Here is a 21,334-nt window from a genome sequence, read left to right on the forward strand (position 1 = left end):
CCCCTCCCTCTCTCTCTCTCTCTCTCTCTCTCTCTCTCTCTCTCTCTCTCTCCAGTGTATTTATTAAAGCATAACACACAAAGATAAAAGTTCATACAACATAGACTTACAGCTCAGTGAATTACCACCCTGCAAAAACTCACAGGTCAGGGAATAGAAGACCACCAGAGTCAGAGTTACCCCTTAGCCCTCCTTCCAGTCAATCCCTAGGCTTTCTGCCCCCAAGGTAATCAGTGCCTGTACTTCTAGTGTTATTACTTAGTTTCACTGATTTTGAATTTTGTATAAGTAGAGTTATTCAGTATGTATTCTGGCTTCTTTCACTTGCCATTATGTTTTGAGATTTATCCATATTGTTGCATATAGCTATATTTCATTCATTTTTATTGTTCCCATGATATGAATTATCTAGCAACAGCTCGATTTCTCATTTGAGCTATGTATTTGCTTAAGCAAGATCCCTCTCCCTTTTCAGGTCTTCCCCATTCAGGTCCAGCAGTGGAATTAGAGGCTCTCCGGGGGCTGATGTGGCCTCAGTGCGTCCCCTCCCTCGTTCTTCTCATGTCCGCGCTCACATAGTAAAGGTGTTCACTGTTCAGCTCCTCTTGTTGTTTGCTGTGGAACGAGTTTCTCTGGGGATACTCACTGCTCCCCCTTTGCTCCCAGCAAACCCTCACACTTAGATATTAGCTCTTCAACGAGGGCTCACTTGATGGGGCTTTTAGGACTGTTAGAAACATCTGTTATCTCATGTAAGTTATAAGGAGCTCTATGTCAACTGCCAGTGTTCCCCTCTTTTGGGGTTAAATTTCCCTGAATTCAGCTACCCTTCATCAGAGTTTGTGATATGAGATGGATATGTTTCACTTAAGAAATCATTCTCTCCCTTCTCGCAGTGGATTTTAAGGAAGGGGAGTACACGGAAATGCTTCCATTCCATCCTGTTTAGCTGGATATCTCAACAGTTACTTTAGGAGTAAGTACTTTTAAAATCTAAGGCCGGGGCTTCCCTGGTGGTGCAGTGGCTAAGAATCTGCCTGCCAGTGCAGGGGACACGGGTTCGAGCCCTGGTCCGGGAAGATCCCACATGCCGCGGAGCATCTAAGCCCGTGCACCGCAACTACTGAGCCTGCGTTCTAGAGCCTGCAAGCCACAACTGCTGAGCTCGCGAACCGCAACTGCTGAGCCTGTGAGCCACAACTGATGAGCCCACGAGCCACAACTGTGGAGCCCACGAACCACAACTACTGAATCCTGTGAACCTAGAGCCCGTGCTCCACAACAAGAGAAGCCACCGCAATGAGAAGCCCACACACTGCAACGAAGAGTAACCCCTGCTCGCCGCAACTAGAGAAAGCCCACACGTGGCAACGAAGACCCAATGCAGCCAAAAATAAATAAATAAAAAATAAAAAATAAATAAATTTATAAAATCTAAGGCCGATAGGGCAGATGTACCGTGATGGGAGAACAGCAGATCAAATTTCTGCTTCATTTTGGTGCATCTCATTCTGCCTTGTCCACCTACGCTCTCCAGCACTGTGTCTCCACCCTCCTGTGTCCATCTTTTTTTCAGGTTTGTCTCTCTTCCATTCTGCTTTAGCCCTGACATCTGCCACCGTTGCTTCTTTGAGGCTGGTTGTCGCAGAAGAGTGCTTTAATCAGAGGGGGTTTGATGGTGGTATGAGGCTAGCTTTATGTTCCCTTACAGGATTTTAATATCAGGGAATGGAGAATTATTGTAGGCTGCCTTTGAGTAGGAGCTTAATATTATCATTTGTCATCAAAAAGCATCTGAAAGCTGCCATCGGAACCCCTGCTTCTCGGCGCCCTTAAACTGTAGGGAGGTGCTCTTTGTTCTACGGTGTGTAATTCGGTGCCAACGTGGAGCCTTCTGAAGACTGAGCCCTAACAAAGGAGAGACCCTTCCTTAAAGAGTGTACACAGTTTGAAGATTTCAAGTGACACCCGCATTTTTGAGAAACTATTTAAAGGATGAAAGAATATGGGATGTTGTATAATTAAAGAGAAATTTAACCTTTCTGTTTGATTATCTCCTTCTCTTTCTGATCTACCAAAGTGGTACCCGTAGTTGAAAACGCAAAGAAGAATGATAGAGTCAGACTGCCATGCCCTTTATTCCCCTAACTCAAATTATGTCAATGAATACAATAAGTTGTTTAATATTATATATAAGTATACAGTAGTTTGAGTTATGTAAAAGTAATGTTCTCTTCAGAGAGCCGAATTTCCTTTAACCTCTGTTGTCTGTAATTTTGTCTATTGGGCCCTTCTATACATGTTCAATTTATGATTAATCAGAACCAGATATGTAGGGCAGACTTTGTGCTAGTCCAGTTACTCGACTATTAAGAAAATGAAGATAGTGGCTGCTTTGGGCAGAATCCGGTCCCCCCTAAAAATTCATGTTTTGAAGCCTTAACACCCAGCACCTTAGAGTGTGACTTTGTTTGGAGATAGGGCCTTTAAAGAGGTGATTAGGGCCCCTTAATCTAATTTGACTGGTGTCCTTATAAGAAGAGGAAATTTGGACACAGAGAGACACCAGGGTTGCACTCCAAGGAGGACAGACCATGTGAGGATGCAGCGAGAAGGTGGCCGTCTACAAGCCAAGGAGAGAGGCCTCAGGAAAAACCAGATCTGCTGATGCCTTGGTCTTAGACTTCCAGCTTCTAGAACTGGGAGAAAATCAGTTTCTGTTGTGCAAGCCGCCCAGTCTGTGGTATTTGATTATGGCAGCCCTAGCAGACTAATGCAGTAGTGTATAAAATAACTTCTAAAAGCCAGTTTGCTCTCTGGAGGTGTGTGTGCAAGATATTTTATATGATAAACCATATGTTTTATATTATTATCGTGGTTATGTGCTCTTTTAGGCATAATCAGCCAGTCGCCCTGATCCCAAAACACATCAAAGTACGTTTGCCATTGTCACTGTCCTTTTTTCTGTAAAAGGGAAGGGAGGGGAGGGACGAAGAATGGGGAAGAATTGGGAGAAGGAAGGAGAACGGGCAGACAGACTGGTCCTTTCTTACCGTTGCCCGTGGCAAGTAGGAAGGAGCAGACCTTGGTTTGAATCCCAGCACTATCGTTTGCTGGCTCTGTGGCCTTTGGGAAAGGGAGGAATCCTCTCTGAACGTCATTTCCCTTAACTTTCGGCACCTTCCCGGTTTGCAGGTTCCTTTGAGATCATATGCATAAAGCATGTAGGCTAGTCTGTGGTCCGTACCTGCAAAAAAAAGCATTTTCTCCATTTTAAGTTACTAGTTTATCACTTAAGCCAAACGTTTTTGTTTTCTTTTTCTGTTAGGGTGAAATTGAACTGTGCATCCTGAAAATAAACACTAACAGTCTGCCAGTTCAACCTGCCTTTTCATGCTTGCCGCACTGCTTTCAGCCTTCGCTCTTTCCCCTCCCGGGCAGTTGGTTCCATGCCCAGCTCACTCACATCTGTAATGTGGGGGTCATTAACTGTCACGTGAGGAAGCAAAGGGGGACATAGCAGTATCTGTGATGGGAGCTGGGTGAGGTGTAGACAAACAAGTGTTCACTTGTTTTTAAAGCCCTTTTCCTTTAGGTCATATGATAGACACCCTTAAAGGGATCAAATCTCATCCTCGTTGAGAAGGACACCCCTATCCTGTACGGTGTACAAGTTACCTGAGAAAGACGAATGAGCAAGACGAAATTCCCATCCTCTTGAATGAGGGACGCTGAGATGGAAGCAGTTTGGTTCTAATTCCAGTTTGGTTATATAATGGGAGTGTAGACACAGCAGTCAGGTCTACAGGAGGAGCTTGGAAAAGACTTCAAGAATGGGCGTTTGAACTGGTGCCAGGTATCACTCAGATCAAGACTGTTATGGCCCCTGTGTCCATGGAGCTTACAATGGAGTTGGAGAAACAGAACACAGGAAAAAAAAAAAAACACACGGCAAAGGAAATAATTATAAAATGTAATAAGTACTGTGGAACAAACAAATAGGTGCTGAGTTAGTCAAAAATCACAGGGATCAACTTTCAGTGGAGAAATCCGGGCAGGCTTCTCTGAAGAGGTGACATTGAATGTTACATTTTATCGGGAATCACAGGGGAGAGGGCATTTAGGTAGGTGCAGAAGCAAGAAAGGCCATAGTACGTTTGGATCACTGCAAGTAAGTCACAAACTGTCTGATGGGAGGTGCATCTAGATGCCCTGTAAATGATTTTGCATGATACTGTTTTTAAAGTACAGTTGTTTAAAAAATGAGGCCACGGTCCTGACCATTATGTGAGCCTAGTATGTTTATGCTGTATGTCACCATTTACTGTTTCACATTTACGTTGTCAGCTAGGGGGGCCTGGCTCTTGATTAAGCAATAGGACACCATTTGTTCTTACATGCTGACATCAAATTATGACCAAACAAAACTACTTTTCCCTTGTGAACATTTCTCTAGATCTCCAGATCATGAAGATTAAATAAAATGATAAGTGTGAGCAATGTATAAAAAAATCACATATAAATTTGTTTACTCCATAAGGGTGTCATTTAGTCTTTAAAGCAACTCTTGCCTTTGAAAATACATTAATTCTATTTCTCTTTTTTTCTGGTAAGTTATTATGATGATAATGATAAGGAATATCAGGCTCCTCTGAATTTTGACAGCCGCCTGGAATCTTGAGATTGATAACACTGAGTAAACCAGTAGCAATCAGAGAGGTTGTTTAGAAGTGCCAATTCCTGGATTGGCTAATTTGAGCTCTATTTTTTTTGTAAATAAATTGAGTCTCTGAAACAACTTCACATGTTGAAAGTGATTTTGTATGTGTGGATTGTTTTTTTCCCTTGAGTCAGAGTATTATAGTACGTCCTTTCCTTTTTTATTGTTTAACTGTGACAGTATTTCATATTTTTAACCCAAGACAGTTGGCTTTCCAAAAATACTGGAAACCAATTCATGATGTAATCATCCTCACCCAAATCCCAAATTGTGGAAAAACTCCGTTTTCTCACTGTTATTTATAGTTAATGCTTTTTCACACATGAAGACTTGTAAATTGTCTAAGTAGATCCTTGGGAGGTGCGGTAGACTTCTATCCCTTGAGTTATACAGTTATTTTGCTTTGGTTTTTCTTAAACCTTAATGTTAAAGTTTTTAAACATACTAGTTTATGTCTGTGGCCTGGGCTTGACTCTGGACTAACATTAAACTAGAAAGTATTCTCGTTTCTAGTAGTTTGGGATACTTATTTGCCTTTTATCACTTATACTGAAAAAAAGTAAATAGTTATAAAAGTGGAAACATCAATTTTTTTCTGCTTTATTTTCTACTACGTCTTTTCTGCTATAATATGTAGTTTTTGCTTTTATCATATTTCTTAAGTAGATGAATGTGTGTATATAGGCATGCACGTATATCTGTGTATTTACACACATGGAAGTACTGTTTTCACATAGTTGTGATTTTCCTTCCATTGCATCTTACTTCTGAGCTATAGTTCTTAAACTTAAGGGAAAGTAAGTTTCCTCAAAATGCATTAAAGTGGATTGTTAATATGTAACCTAAAACACATTTGGCTTTTTTTTTTAGCACGAATAATTTTGAATTCACTGGAAATTAAGTTACAATTGTTGCAGTTTTATTCATGTAGACTTAGCATTTGTGTCACTCACAATTCTTAATTACCTTAGTACATATTTTATATGGCACAATATCTGCACTCTTCCCGTCTCCAGCCTCCGCTGAGAGTGTAACACATGGCACCAAAGTAATAAAAATATAAGCTCTAGAGTGAGAAGCAAAGCCGGAACAAGCCATTTTTACATATAACTTAAGTTTAGGTTCTGTGTAGTAGGTTGATCCCTTACTTAACCTTTAATAAAATTGGATTCGAGGGTATTTATATATAAATAAAAAATAAAGTTAATTTTGTTTCATAATTCCATATGAGCAAGTGCCTAGGAATGTATTACAATGACATTTAAACTTTAGCATTAGTCCTATTGGCTGAAAAATTGCTTTGCTTTTTAAGCAACTGTTTTTGAGGTTAAGCATTAAAAAGCTAAGTTGTTGCCATTTGGGAAGGTTATTAAGATGATTATTATTAAGACTATGTGATCATATCTGTACTGATTGAATCTGCCTGTATTTGACCTTTAATCTCCTGCATAGTTATCTAAGAAGTCATTTCCACTTTTTACATAATTTGGAAATTAAAATTTGATACAAATCTGGATATGTTTAAGACTTCATCTCCACAAACCCCTCATGCCCTGCAAACTTCCCTTAATGGGCTCTCCAGTTGTATGTGCATCTAGATCGAGGTCAGATTCTTGGTGTCAGAATGTTAGCTAGCGTATTTGTACACACGGAATCTCCAAGTACAGTTCCAGATGTTGGGTGAAAAGGGAGGCGTCTCAGCTCAGCTGGCCGCGTCAGCCTGTGTCTTCCTTTGGTGCAGTTATGGTGGTGTCCGGGGGGTGTTGGGAGATGGGAGTGAAGGGGGTGTAATCTCCTTCCCTCCCACCCACCCACGTTCTCCAGAAGGCAGCCTTTTGAAACCATTGGAGACACGTGAGACACTCAGAAGTGCTTTGAATCAGCCCTGACAGTTGTAAAAGATGAGTCATGGCTGTTTCTCTGCAATATATAGACGTTTCCACTTCGGATAATAAAGATCAGTTGAAATATACCAACATCCAGACCCCGGCCCTGGCACGCACCACCTTTAATCTGCTCCTGCTGTCTTGCCTGGGGATGCCCCACCCAGATTCAAACCTATTCGGCCTTTTTCTCTGATCAAAATTTCCCCAGGATAATTTCAGTTCTCATAATCACTTAGTGATTTTCCTGAACAATTCTGACTTAATGAAATGTTATTATTTTAAAAACAATGGTTTGTTCAATGCATAATTACACGAGACTTTATTCTTTTTAAAAAAGGCAAATACATGGTATCGCTTATATGTGGAATCTAAAAAAAATGGTACAAATGAACCTATTTACAAAACAGAAATAGAGTCACAGATGTAGAAAATAAACTTATGGTTACCGGGGGGAAAGGGAGAGGGGAGGGATAAATTGGGAGATTGGGAATGACATATACACACTACTATACGTATAATAGATAACTAATAAGGACCTACTGTATAGCACAGGAAACTCTGCTCAGACTCTGTAATGACCTGTATGGGAGTAGAATCTAAAAAAGAGTGGACAGGGCTTCCCTGGTGGCGCAGTGGTTGGGAGTCTGCCTGCCGATGCAGGGCACACGGGTTCGTGCCCCGGTCCGGGAGGATCCCACGTGCTGCAGAGCGGCTGGTCCCGTGAGCCGTGGCCGCTGAGCCTGCGCGTCCGGAGCCTGTGCTCCGCAACGGGAGAGGCCACAGCAGTGAGAGGTCCGCGTACCGCAAAAAAAAAAAAAAAAAAAAAAAAAAAGAGTGGACACGTGTATAACTGAATCACTTTACAGCCAAAACTAACAAAACATTGTAAACCAACTATACTCCAATAAAAATTAATTTAAAAAAACTCTAAGGTATCAATTGAAGCAACAACAGAAAAAAGCCCTTGACTTTGTGTTTTGACTCTTGAATAAGGAAGTGCATGCCCTATATTCATGCAGCCTGTTAAAAATATTCACTCTGTCATACTAATGAAAGTGTATCACCCTAACACATTACTCCGCCAGGGTATTTTAATTTAGAAAGAAAATTCCTAGAGATAACAGTAGTGGTTCTAGATCATGGTTCTGATGAAAGGATTCTGGGCCCTGTGAGGAGAGGTAAGGGATGTATTTTGTTTATGCCTCCCCAGTGTTCTTTAAACCATGTCAAATTGTTGACTCTTCCAACAATACCTCAGTGCCTTTCTGCAGGAAGAGGAAAATGTTTGAAGTGTCCTGTACACAGAAGACCAAGAGCTTTGAAAGAGTCAGATAAGCTGGTCTTTGACTTCCAGCTCTGTCACTTACACTCATGCAACCTTGAACGTGGGACTGAACCTCCCTGAATGTTAGTTGTTTCTTCTTTTTTTTTTTTTTGCGGTACGCGGGCCTCTTACCGCTGTGGCCTCTCCCGTTGCGGAGCACAGGCTCCGGACGCGCAGGCTCAGCGGCCACGGCTCACGGGCCCAGCTGCTCCGCGGCATGTGGGATCTTTCCGGACCGGGGCACGAACCCGCGTCCCCTGCATCGGCAGGCGGACTCTCAACCACTGCGCCACCAGGGAAGCCCTGTTTCTTCTTTTTTAAATGAGATAATAGTGATACTTTTCCATGCACAAGTGTTGTGACTCCTTGAAATAATATATGCAGGGCTCCTGAAGCAACACCTGGTGCATAATACATGCTCAGCAGTTAATAGCTGTTACCATTATGATGACGAAGATGGTAATTATAGTAAGCATTCGCTTCTCTATGGAGGTTTTTTTTTTACATCCTTAATAGAACTGGTAATCTGAAAATTCAGATTTCTTTGTCAGTACTCTAAATAGATTTAATATTTTGGGGCTGCTTTATTTGTTGTTTTACTTTTTTGTGTTTTTTTCGGCTGTGCCGTGTGGCATGCGGGATCTTAGTTCCCCGACCAGGGATCGAACCCGTGCCCCCTGCATTGGGAGTGCCAAGTCTTAAGCACTGGACCACCGGGGAATTCCCAGGGCTGCTTTATTTAAACTTTTTAAAACGTTTGATTGCTTAAATGCTTTTTTATTGTTACAAATAAACAGGGACTTCTCTAAGTGTGGTCCCTGGACCAGACATCATCATACCCTAAGAACTTGTTAGAAATGTAAACTTCGGGTCTCATCCAGGTCCTCCTAAATCAAAACTCTGGAGGTTTTCCCAAGGCCTCCAGGAGCTATGGATGCCCATTCAAGTTTGAGAGTCACTGCTTTAGAATATATGGGAAACACAGTAAAGGGTGACTTTCATGATCCTACCTTCTGGAAATAACCACTGTTAAAATTATATTTCCTTCTAGTCTTTTCTCTATTTATGTGTGTATATACAGTGTGTGTGTTCTTCTAGTCTTTTTCCTATGCATGTGTATATATACTTTTTAAAAACCATATGATCATATTGTATATGTGGGTTTTATAGTCTACATTTCCACCTTCAATATTATGTCATGACCATTATCCCATGTCATTAAATTTTATTTGAAAACATTTTTGACCATATGACTACATATGGTACCATTCCGAGTGTCTCATAATTTATTAACCAACCCCTTAGCCATTTGTGTTGTTTCCAGACGTTCTGGAGGAGCACAAGCAGTGTAAGTGAAAATTTGTATTCGTAAATCACTATGAATATCTATGATTGTATCCTTAGCATAAATTTATTACAAGGGTGGAGTTACTGGGTCAAACAGTATGAACATTGTTTCAGCTCTTACTGTACATTGCCCAGTCATCTTTCAGAAAAGAGGTGCCAGTTTGTACTCTTAACGGTGTAGGGAAAGTGTGCATTCCCCAAACCAGCTCTAGGAGTTAGTCCTGTTGAGTATGTGTCAGGTTTGACAGAAGAATGTTTTATGAACTGTAAGTCAGTAAGATAGAAGTCGACGTCTCCTAGTCTTTGTCTTGGCCTAACTTTTGTACTCAGAAACATCCATGGTACGTGCTGTCTTAGAACTTGTCTCTTAGACGCTAAGGTTGATTTCAAAGTTTTACCTCACACAGACTCTACAAGTTTTCTTGAAAGGGTATTGGAACTCTTCTCATGTGTGCTGTGGAACAAGCCTTCTGGGCAACGTGGGTGTCATGGTGATCCTGGGTACCTAGGGCTGTAGGGATAGAGGAGGGCTAGAAGGCCTTCTAGGAGGAGGACAGCGAATCGCTTTTCTCTGTAGTATCGCAAGACAATTCAGAAACGCTTCATGTTAAATCTTGCTAGAGAGGGAGTTGTGGAAGAGACCTGAGATCGAATGTTAAGTAAGTGCTAAATTAGTGGAAATAATGTTTTATCATTATGGAGGATGTCCTGTATTCGTTCAACTTAAATAGCTATGGTGAAGGCTGGTTTGTGATACCTTTATTTTTTCTTTTTTTCTAATTTGATTGAGATGTAACTGACATACAGCACTGTATAAGATGTACAGCATAATGATTTGACTTACATATATCATAAATGATTATCACAGTATGTTTAGTTAACATCCATCATTTCATATAAATACAAATATTTTCTGAATCTTGCAGAATTTTTTCTAAAAAATTTAATTGTGGGTCTTCCCTGGTGGCGCAGTGGTTAAGAATCTGCCTGCCAGTGCAGGGGAGATGGGTTCAGGCCCCGGTCCGGGAAGATCCCACGTGCCACGGAGCAACTAAGCCCGTGCGCCACAGCTACCGAAGCCCGCGTGCCTAGAGCCCGTGCTCCGCAACAAGAGAAGCCACCGCGGTGAGAAGCCCGCGCACCACAAGGAAGAGTAGCCCCCGCTCGCCGCAACTAGAGAAAGCCCGCGCACAGCAACAAAGACCCAGTGCAGCCATAAATAAATAAATAAAGTAAATAAATTTACCGAAGCCCGCGCGCCTAGAGCCCGTGCTCCGCAACAAGAGAAGCCACCGCGGTGAGAAGCCCGCGCACCACAAGGAAGAGTAGCCCCCGCTCGCCGCAACTAGAGAAAGCCCGCGCACAGCAACAAAGACCCAGTGCAGCCATAAATAAATAAATAAAGTAAATAAATTTATTTTTAAAAAGTTAATTGAGTTTTACACTGTGAAGAGATCTTAGAACTTATTAGTTCTGATACCATTATTTCACAGATCAGGAAGCCAAGGTCAGGTGTGCTTCAGTGACTTGTTCCAGGGTATATAACTAGTTAATGAGAGACCTAAGAGTTGAAGGCAAATGTGATGACTTCTTTTAATTTCTTTAAATTAATTTTTATTGGAGTCCAGCTGCTTTACAATGTTGTGTGAGTTTCTGCTGTACAGCAAAGTGAATCAGCTATACGTATACATATGTCCCCTGTTTTTTTAGATTTCCTTCCCATTTCGGTCACCGCAGAGCATTGGGCAGAGGTCCCTGTGCTATACAGCAGGTTCTCATTAGTGATCTATTTTATACATAATATCAATAATGTATGTACGTCAATCCCCATCTCCCAATTCATCCTATCCCATCTTCCCCCCTTGGTATCCATAAGTTTGGTCTCTACATCTGTGTCTCTATTTCTGCTCTGCGAATAAGTTCATCTGTACCATTTTTCTAGATTCCACATATGTGCTGACTTCTTTTGAGATCAGTTCTTTCCCCCACTCACATCGTGTGGCTCTTCATAAAATGAGACTTAACAGTACGAGCTTGGAGGATACCTGTTGGTGTACAGTTTCCCTAGGGAATTCTCACACATCTGTACTTGAAATGGATTACCAAAGGGTAATTGATTGATCCTATGAGAAGTTGTGATGGCTGGAACTTATTCTTTGAACATCCATTTATTTTAGTTTATGTTGTATTATACAGGGACGACTCCTGGGGGTCTCCAGGGTAACTGGGGCTCCCTCGGTGCTGACATTTCCAACTTCCCAGGCAGTCAGCAGGTTGTCCTTGAACTGCGCAACTTGAAGGGAAGGACGATGAGGTCTAGGAGGACACTGGGTCACCCAGTGCACTCCAGGAACCGACCCCTGTGGGGTGCTGCAGACTCTGCCACCCTTTAGAAATCTTCAGTCTTCTAGGAAAAGAAATCAGGCCTCCTAAGTTTTATCTTGGCCCTACTTTTGATCACAGACCTCTGAGAAGCTTATGAACTTGGGGGCCCTCTCCCCGGAAGAGTGCCACCATATGCAAATGTAGATTTATTTTGCATTCCTTTTCAGGAGATTATGAATTCCCTGAGTGAACCTCTGTTTTAGGGAAACTGTTTTCCAGTAGACGTTTTTCTCTCCTTTGCAGATTTCATTTAACATAATCATGAAAAGAGTATTTTATATTTATGTCATGCTTTCCAATGTAGAGAACCATCTTGTCCACTTTTGGGCCCCTGTCCACAATCCTGTCAATCGGTGCTATTATCCCCACTTGGCAGATGAGAAAACTGAAGCTCAGAAAACACAAGGATTTCCCTAAAGTCCTTTGGTCGCAAAGCCGGTGAATGGTACTTGGCATCTGGAGCCAGGTCTTCTGGCCAGATCCACTGGGCTTTTGTCTGTACTGCCTGACGTTACATCAACAATGACATGGAAATCTGGCAAGCAAAAATAAGATTACCTCCCACATTTAGCAGAATGATGGGGAAACCCCACGCAAATGCCAGGTTTGCAACGCGAATTATTTATGGCGCAGCCATGGCAAGGGACTTGCAGGGTAAAGCAGCAATGGTGACGTGCACTGGGGAGGCCCGCTGCTCTTTTGCTGGGTAATCGTGTTTACAAGTGACCGAGAGACCCTTCTATTCCATCTTACCCTGGAACACAGATATCAAATGGCCAAGAAGGGCACCAGGGGGAAACTGTAAAATGATATTTTTCTTCATGGGTTAGAAGGGCTTCTGGACTCGTTCACACCGACACACATAAATCAGATGCCACTTTTGTTGGAGCCATTTGGCAGGGTGTTCGGCTTTCTCAAAAAAAAAATCTTTCTTATTTAAATTGTACTCTTCCCTTGACTAGATCAGAAGAGTAACAGTTTTAGTATGTTTCACACAGCAGCAACGCTTCGTATGTATTAAGTGAACAAAATGCCTGTTTTAAAAATGTGTTGCCAGAAGGCTAAGCAGACAATTGCCAGAATGGCAGTGTGGCCTCGAATTCCCCGCAGAATAAATTTGAGAGCTGTCATGAGACATCCCAGCTTACTTTGATTGCATCGATGATACACAGAAAAAGAAGCAGCCTCAGACCCCCCCTTCTCCGTCCACTTAGGGTTTAGCAGATCATCATCCATAAAGCGTGCTGTTCCCTGCAGTAGGACGATGCCGTTTAAATAAAAGCCACTGCCTTTGTACTAATTAGCGCCCATCATGTATTTTGAATTGTTTTTGATGATTTCCTTTCCATGCACCTTATTCTTATTTAATTATAAAAATAATCCGTACTTGTAATCACATGGAATTCTCGAAAAAGAAAATTAATAGTTTACCCTTTATTCTGCTGGTTCAAATCCCTTTCCCACCTTAATTTCCCCTCTTTGAGGAAACCAGTATTAACAATTTGATATGTATCCTACTCTTTTTTTTTCACGTAAACATTTCCTCATATACATAATGTGGGATTTCTTTCTTCTGTATTTTTTCAATAATGAAATCGTAGGACACTTAGTACACCCTTAATTTTTAAGAATTAGAGAGTAGACCTCTTTCTAGGTCAAAACATACAAATCTATGTCATTCATTTTAATAACTGGAAACATTTCGTTGGGTGGCTGTAGCATACATTATTCTGCTTCTCACCTGTTGGTGAACATTCTGGTTGTTTCCAGTGTTTTACTACAGCAAACATTTATTATTACAATATGAGCATCGTTTTATAAGCTTTATGATCAGTTTCCGTTTAGTGAAGTATGTTGCTAAAGAAGTGAAAAGGGTAGAAACCTTCCATCTCCAGCTGTCACCTATAATCATGCACTTCTATAATTGGTAGCCTCTTACATAGTAATAAAATCTTAGAGGTTGATGTGCAGGATATCTCTTTATATCTGGAGCGGCCCTAGAAGTAGCTTTTATTTTGCGTTGGAGTCATTTGTGGTTAGCTTCTGTGTATGGATTCACTGCAGAGCAGAGGTGATCTTTCAGCTGTCATAATGTCCCATCTAGACCCCTTCAACAGTGAATCGTCATTTGTGGTTAGCTTCTGTGTATGGATTCACTGCAGAGCAGAGGTGATCTTTCAGCTGTCATAATGTCCCATCTAGACCCCTTCTTGGGTTTGGGCAAATCCAGTATACTGATGATAGACTGCCCAATCAACCATGGTTTGCTAGTTTTACCTTGTTAGACTATAGCCTTAGATTTTCCTGAGTGGGAGAGCCTGGGTTTTAGGGCGAATTAATTTTAAAAAGCGTTCTGTGGTATTTTGGAATTAGGGAGGGAGGGAACGATGCTTTGATGACATCAAAAATTTGAAAACTTTGCCCAGATCGCCTCGATTGCTTACTATCTGATAAATGATGTCACTGGCCACATGGTTCTGGGTTTTGAGTACTCGGGAAGAATTCTTATCATCAGTATGATTATGAAAACAACCAATTTCCGTACGTGAAAACCAGCGCCTTCTTCCTAATGGGGCCACAATGCCTGTTGCATCCCATCACACGTATAACTAGCGAGGAGAGTGACAGTTTTGCACGATTGTAGCCTTTACAAAATAACAGTGGCACGGCAAAGCGGCCGTACTTGAGGCTCTTGAAAGAAGCATACGCGGTCCTTTCGCAGGTAATAAAATGGAAAATCCAATTTGCAATTGCAGAAGCAGCCTCTGAGTGACAAATGATCTTCAGGGCAGCGCCGGCCAGAGGGTCACCACTAATCACAGTGCAGGCTGGCTCCCCGCGTGGCCCGGGCCGCCCCACTGGAGAGGGAGAGGAGGGAATCTGTGTCGGGGAGTCAGCCAGCGTGTCCGCGGATGCTCCACTTTCTAGCTTATTAGAGCCTCTTTGTCACAGTGCTTAATCCTGCCGTCTGATCCTTGTTAGAACAGCACCAAAGCGCCCGTTCAGGCTTCTAATCAAGGAGGTGGGCGAGGGCTCCTAACTAGAGCCAGCGAAGCGTGCGGCAAGTTAGGGCTCCTGCAGCCTGACTGACGGGCTGAGATGCTTCCTGCATGTTATTGCCGGAAAGGGCACCCACCTCGGACAGCTGACGGAGGGGCTCAGCTGAGGCCAGAGTAACTTGTTGCTGAGCCCATCGGGGGGCAGGTGTCAGCTTTTCCCACGGGATAATGGCCGAGCTCCACGCGTTATCTTAGCCCTCTTCTGAAATTGCCAGCCTTCAGAGCGAGGTGAGAGAGCCAGAGACACAGAGCCGGCTGGGAGGGCCACAGCTGCGCAGAAGCAGGTACTGTGTCCTCCACCAGTGACATGAACTCAGAAAACAAAATCAGCACATCCTGTGCCCCCGAGCCTGCTTGTAGCTAGGAAGAGCCGGCGCTGGGTTTGGCTTGTGCGGTTTCCAGCTCTGCCATCTGTGATAGTTGCCTGCTTTAAGGTGTGCTGTGGGCTTTAAGCATGGGTTTCATGGTGCTTTGTTAAAAAGAAAAAAAAAAAAGCGCAGCATCAAACCACAAAGCTACTGTTTGGTTCCCACGCCCGCCATCATCCTTTTCTGTTAGGCTTCCCAGTTCTGGTATTCTGTGAAGCACCTGTGAACCTGAAGTCTGTCTGATACTGACTCTGACTTAGGGTTGTTTGATAAGAAAATAAATAAACGGGGGAGGGGAGGGTAACCCCTCTCTCCACCCTCCCCCTGCCTCAGCTGGGATGTACAGATGAGGTGGAAGGGATAGGAATGAAATCGCTCGTGAAGAGCCTCAGGTCCTTCGTGCGTACCCCAGCTTGCAGACGTCAATCAGTTGCAGACCCCTTTGCCCTGAAGGGAACGCGTCCAGCTCCCATCCTGCGTTTCCTGCGCGCCCCGGTTAGCAGCCGTCACCAGCGTTCCCCTCCGCCTCTGCTGTCTCCATGGACGGTGCTGAAATAGAGACGTTGCTAGGCATTGACAGATCTCCGGGGGGCTGGAGGCTTCAGACGAGACGGCCCAGGGAACACAGCTGACCTTTCTTGACACTGGTCCCCCAGGTCTGTCCTGCACGTGTGGCAAGCGGGGAGCCTCCAAGTTTAGCGTGTTATTCTCAGAGGATTACGGCTAACAAGACTGCCGGCTTGGTCAGAGTCTGTTGCTAAGTGAGCAGGAGGCCGTGTACGTTCCAAAGTGGGTTTGTAGGCTGTTGGTAGGAACATGCAGGCTCTCCCTTTCTGCACCTGAATGTAAGTCTCAAGGATAATCCGTTAAAACCTGCTCATAGGGCTTCCCTGGGGGCGCAGCGGTTGCGCGGCCGCCTGCCGATCCAGGGGAGCCGGAACGTTTTGGCTTTAAAGACAAATACAGGGGGCTTCCCTGGTGGCGCAGTGGTTGCGCGTCCGCCTGCCGATGCAGGGGAACCGGGTTCGCGCCCCGGTCCGGGAGGATCCCACGTGCCGCGGAGCGGCTGGGCCCGTGAGCCGTGGCCGCTGGGCCTGCGCGTCCGGAGCCTGTGCTCCGCAGCGGGAGAGGCCACAGCAGTGAAAGGCCCGCGTACCGCAAAAAAAAAAAAAAAAAAACAAACCTGCTCATAATGTCTGTACTTTTGGAGTAGTGGGCAGACCTTGGACCTGGGTGGGAGGAAGCTGGTGATGCAGCCTGGGAAGGGAGAGAGGGTCGTCTTCTTCTCACTGTCCCCAGGCAAACCTGCAATAGCTGAGGCTCGTCTTTGAGGTCCTTCCTGGACCCTTTCCCTGGTCCACGTTGCTCTCATATTGACCCAGAGCCCTGAAAATACAGCATGCTGAGAAATCCTCTGCGCTCCAAACATAGCCACCTCCCCTTCCCTTCCCACCCTTCTTCCCCAGAGTTAAAAAAAAAAAAAAAAAAAACCACCATATTCCTGTGATACCCATCTGAACCAGAGGTTAAAAGGAAAACAGTCCAGTTGAGTAAATTCGTGGTAATATGTGAATGACAGGGAGTCCCAGAAGCTTGTTCAGCAGATACAACTCTACCCACTGGAAATTTAGCCCGGATTTTTCATTAGAATAACCAATTGCGGGGGTGGGGGTGGGATGAGGAGGAAAGATACTTAGAGCAGAACCGCCTTGATCAGGGAGATCCCCTTTGCTTAGGAATTGGATATGCTTTCCAGGGCTTTTTTTTTTGAAAACGTATCTTTTTCCCAAAGGTCTCATGTATTATTTCTTTTCGTGGTTGATTCCATGCTGATGTCGGTGAGCGGGGCCCGGAGGCTGGAAGATGATACTGTGTAAGCGTAGGCTGTCTACGAGCTGAATGTTTCAAGAGAGATGCTTTTACCTCTAGTGCCTCCGCCCCCAACTTTTTAGTGAATTGCTTACCCCGTGGTTACTGTCACCTGGTAGCTCAGCCACTCCCTCAATGACCATGCTTCCCAAGAGTAGTGGGCAGCATAACACACTCTGTGTTTAAAGCAGGACACTTCAGAAATACAGACTTGTTTTAAATAGAAGACTTTTTCCAGGAATTGCTATTACATTCATTTTTAGGAAATGTGGAAGTTGGAGAAGAAGTAATGAGAGAATGATATGGACAAGAGGACGTAGAGTATAGAGGAAATGAGAATTAGAGTGAAATTTAACCAAGCGATCAGTTTGATTCTCGGGAAGCTGAAAACCCCTTCCTTTCTCCAAGTAAAGATAAAAACAAAATATATAAATGGCAGTCCGTTGCCAGCAAGGTTACACCCTGGTAGGATACTCAGCTAAACCGAATATGTGTGATGTTTCGATTTCCATTTATCCCAAGCAATTTTCTGACTCATGGTTGAGAGAATACAGCTCATTAATTTCTCAAGTGATTTAATATCTGACTAATGATGTTTAACCATTAAGATGAGGGAATTGACAATATTGATAATCTTGGAGAGAAATGTATCCGCTTATTTTTGTACTTAACACCAGCAGATTCTAAGTAGCTTTGGAAAGATCATGACGAATTACTTGCTCTTAGTATTTAGTAATATCTGCCATCTTTAAAAGCATTTTATGAAATGGCAATCACTTTTATATTGGTCTTTCCTTTCTCCACTATTCTGAATAGTTGCAAGTTCCTAGAGGCACACCTCAGAGATATTGTAGTTTGGAATTCAGACCACCGCAATAAAGCAAATATCACAGTAAAGGCGTTCACACCAGTTTGTTGGTTTCCCAGTACATATGAAAATTATGTTTACACTATACTGTAGTCTGTTAAATATGCAATAGCGTTATATCTGAAATAACAATGTACATACTTTAATTAAAAAATAATTTATTGCTAAAAAATGCTAACCATCATCTGAGCCTTCAATGACTTGTAGTAGTAACATCAAAGATCACTGACCACAGATCACTATAGCATATATAATAATAATGGAAAGGATATTGCAAGAATTACCAAAATGTGACACAGAGACACAAAGTGAGCAAATGGTGTTGGAAACATGATGCCGGCAGACTTGTTGGACATCGGGTTGCCGCAAACCTTCACTTTATAAAAAATGCAGTATCTGCGAACCACAGTGAAGTGAAGCGTGATAAAACAAGTTCTGCCCGTGTAACAAAGAGAAGACAGATTCAAGGTATCGATTCTTTTGTTTCAAGAAGAAATACTGCATCATCCTAGTAAACATTTTCTTTTCATTTCCAAAGCTCAGATTAGCTAGGATATTGATGTGCTTTGTGCAATGCTTGCATCCTAGAATATGTTTTCCTTATCCTGAAGTTATCATTTATGACAGTATTGGCCGTAGAGCCTGAGAACAGGACAGATACGGCACTTCGGTTGTGTCCTGGGAAGAATAATTGCTTGGTGTCTTTGCTCAGAAAACCTTGGACTGTAGACCAGGGGTCTGCAAATGGACTTCTTCCGTAGGGCTTTTAGGGAAAGGATTTCAGTGAGTCTGCCAAGTAAAGCACATACAGCTCTGCTGTGTAACGTCTGTCCCTGTGTCTTTCATAGGCAAGCAGGTTCTAGGAAGCTCTTTCTCACGCTGCCTTTTCCATTTTCAAATATACCAAACAGAAAAACATACATAGAGAGTCGACTGATCCATCCATCAACAGGTGGTACCCAGATGCTGGCGGCCTTCATTAACTCATCCTTGGTTGATCTAGGTTGACATGTAACCGGATAGCTTCAACCGAGCATTGTAGGAAAAATAAGAGATCTGGAGTCAGAAGCCTTAGATTCAAATCCCCACTCGGACAGTTTCTGATCTTGGACATACTACTTAATTTCCCCCCAAGTTTCCATTTCTTTGTCTATAAAGCGATGTCAATTACTGACCTTAGGGACTGTTGGAGAATCAAAGGAGGAGATGCTTTTTACAGGTAATTTGTCAACTGGTAAGGGCCGTCCGCGTGTGCGTTTTCACCCTCACCATGTTGATGAGACTCGTTTAGTGCTGATTCCGAGGTGTGCTTATGGTACCCGAACGAGGCGATAATTATTCTACTTGGGCAGTATTCTTATCTTTCTTCACTCGTGTCCTGCTTTGATGAAAAGTGGTGTTGATTGGTTCAGGTTTATTTTCTTTTTTGAATTTAATTTTATTTTTTTATACAGCAGGTTCTTATTAGTTATCTATTTTATACATATCAGTGTATGCATGTCGATCCCAATCTCCCAATTCATCACACCACCACCATCACCTGCCACTTTCCCGCCTCGGTGTCCGTACGTCTGTTCTCTACATCGTTGTCAATTTCTGCCCTGCAAACCGGTTCACCTGTACCGTTTTTCTAGGTTCCACATGGGTCAGGTTTAGATCAGATTGGACGAGTGGTGATGCACGCTGACAAGATGGAATTTGGGGAGGTTCTGCTGTTAATGGTTCTCTCGATCTTGGAGCGCCACTGTTGTCTCTGTAGCAAATACTTGGAAAAATGAAAATGAAGCAAATGCTTCATTTGCAAGAATTCCAAGTTTACTTCCTTCTTACCTCTTTCCGCTCCTCCCTCTCTCCTCCCTCCCTCCCTCCCTCCCTCCCTTCCTTCTTAATTTCTTGGGCCAGTGTACAGTCACTGACATGGCATGTATATCAGCGATGACTTTCGGTAAAACTTTTTAAAAGAAATCAAATGACTCAGAAAATGCTTAAGGTTGTGCTTTGGTTACTGGGCAGGAATTACTTCTCAGATTTGATTTCTGTTGGTTGGATGACCTTCACCTTTTTTTTTTCCCCCCCTCCTTCTTTTTAGGAAACTTGGATTTAACTGGTCAGAAGCAGATATTCAAAGCAGAGAACAATCCCTGGGTTACCCCCATTGCTGACCAATTCCAGCTTGGTGTGTCCCATGTTTTTGAATACATCCGCTCTGAGACGTACAAATAGTAAGTAGGCTATGATTTTCTGAGATAGGCTGGTTTTACAGTGTTCATAATTACGCCGTTTTTAAAAACCTATCGTGTGATCTTGTCATTGGTGGCACCGAGCTCAGAGCATTTTAAAATTTTATTAATAACCACATGTAATTGTCTCTGTTATTTATAGATGATTTTTAGTTGATATTTTCAAAGGGAATTTATGCCAATTTTGTTTAGAAATCTTTTAAGGTATTAAATTGGCTGGCTATGCATGGCACTGAAGAGATTCACCAAATACATGAAGATCAGAACATACTTCTTTCTCCTTTGAATGTAAAGAATAACAAATGTTATGAACAAAATTGTTAAGTGGTTTATTTATAAAATCAGTAGGGAATACTAAGAAAGCGTCATCCTATTCTTCAGAAGCTTTTGCTCTAGTGAGATAGTAACCTCTCTAAGAGAAGAGATAATGCACAAGACGAGGAGGAGGAGTCAGCTAGCTTAAGTCATAGCATCAGAATCTCTCAAGTTCTCCCCTCTGGTCAAGGGCACCTGTGGGGACCCAGCCTTAAAACCAAACGATTCCCCCCTCTTTCTTCCTCAGTTTGTCCGGGTTGGAAGGAATTCTCCCACCCCCCACCTACTCTGTTGTTACTATTAATCTTCTGTCATTATTTCCCCCTCATCCACTCCCCAACACCAAATTGAAGTGAGCATTTCTCTCAATGCTTCAGTGACCCCTACCACCAAAATCCCGTCACCGCTAGTTTTAAGCAAATGCAAATGACTTGAAACAATTCATAGTCAGGTTTAACCTGTTCCTGTGTCTGGTGCCAACTTTTGAGGATTTAATATCCCAACTCTTAGAGAAGACCTAGGAGGTCATTAAAAGTTACATTCAGTTTGGAGTCTCCCATTTTTTGGTATCAGAAATGCGCTCCCCCCGCAAACTCTACACAGCTCTCTCAGAATCTGTGTTGGTACAGTGGGTCAGGCTTAACTGATGGGGCAGAGTCCTTGCCTGTGAATGGCCAGCAGTGGCCCTGGTAGCCCATGTCCCCGTATGCCATGCTCCTGGTTACAGATCTGGGACTCCTTATGGTGTATTTCCATCTGACACAATCACAGAGAAGATGAGCTGTGAAAGAAGAATGGTGTTCAGGGGAAATAGCCTAAAATCGCCAAAATGATGGCGTATCCTCATATGCGAATGCAGCGTAAATCATGGTTTAGATTTCTTCGAAGATGATACCTTAACATTTTTTTTTGATACCTTAACATTTAGCATATGTCATAAGACTTACCTTAAG

The 21,334-nt window shown here is 42.9% G+C and overlaps 1 protein-coding gene across 1 annotated transcript in view; it reads left to right on the forward strand.

The window, feature by feature from the left end:
• The window catches only part of LOC112062303 (ras suppressor protein 1), a 167,692-nt gene that overhangs the window by 45,707 nt on the left and 100,651 nt on the right, over positions 1-21,334 (forward strand). The window contains exon 4 of the mRNA XM_024116367.3: positions 19,916-20,048. Within this exon, the coding sequence (XP_023972135.1) occupies positions 19,916-20,048 (133 nt within the window). The remainder of the gene's footprint in view (positions 1-19,915; positions 20,049-21,334) is intronic.

The sequence above is a fragment of the Physeter macrocephalus genome, chromosome 11, assembly GCF_002837175.3.
Source record: "Physeter macrocephalus isolate SW-GA chromosome 11, ASM283717v5, whole genome shotgun sequence".
Taxonomy (NCBI): domain Eukaryota; kingdom Metazoa; phylum Chordata; class Mammalia; order Artiodactyla; family Physeteridae; genus Physeter; species Physeter macrocephalus.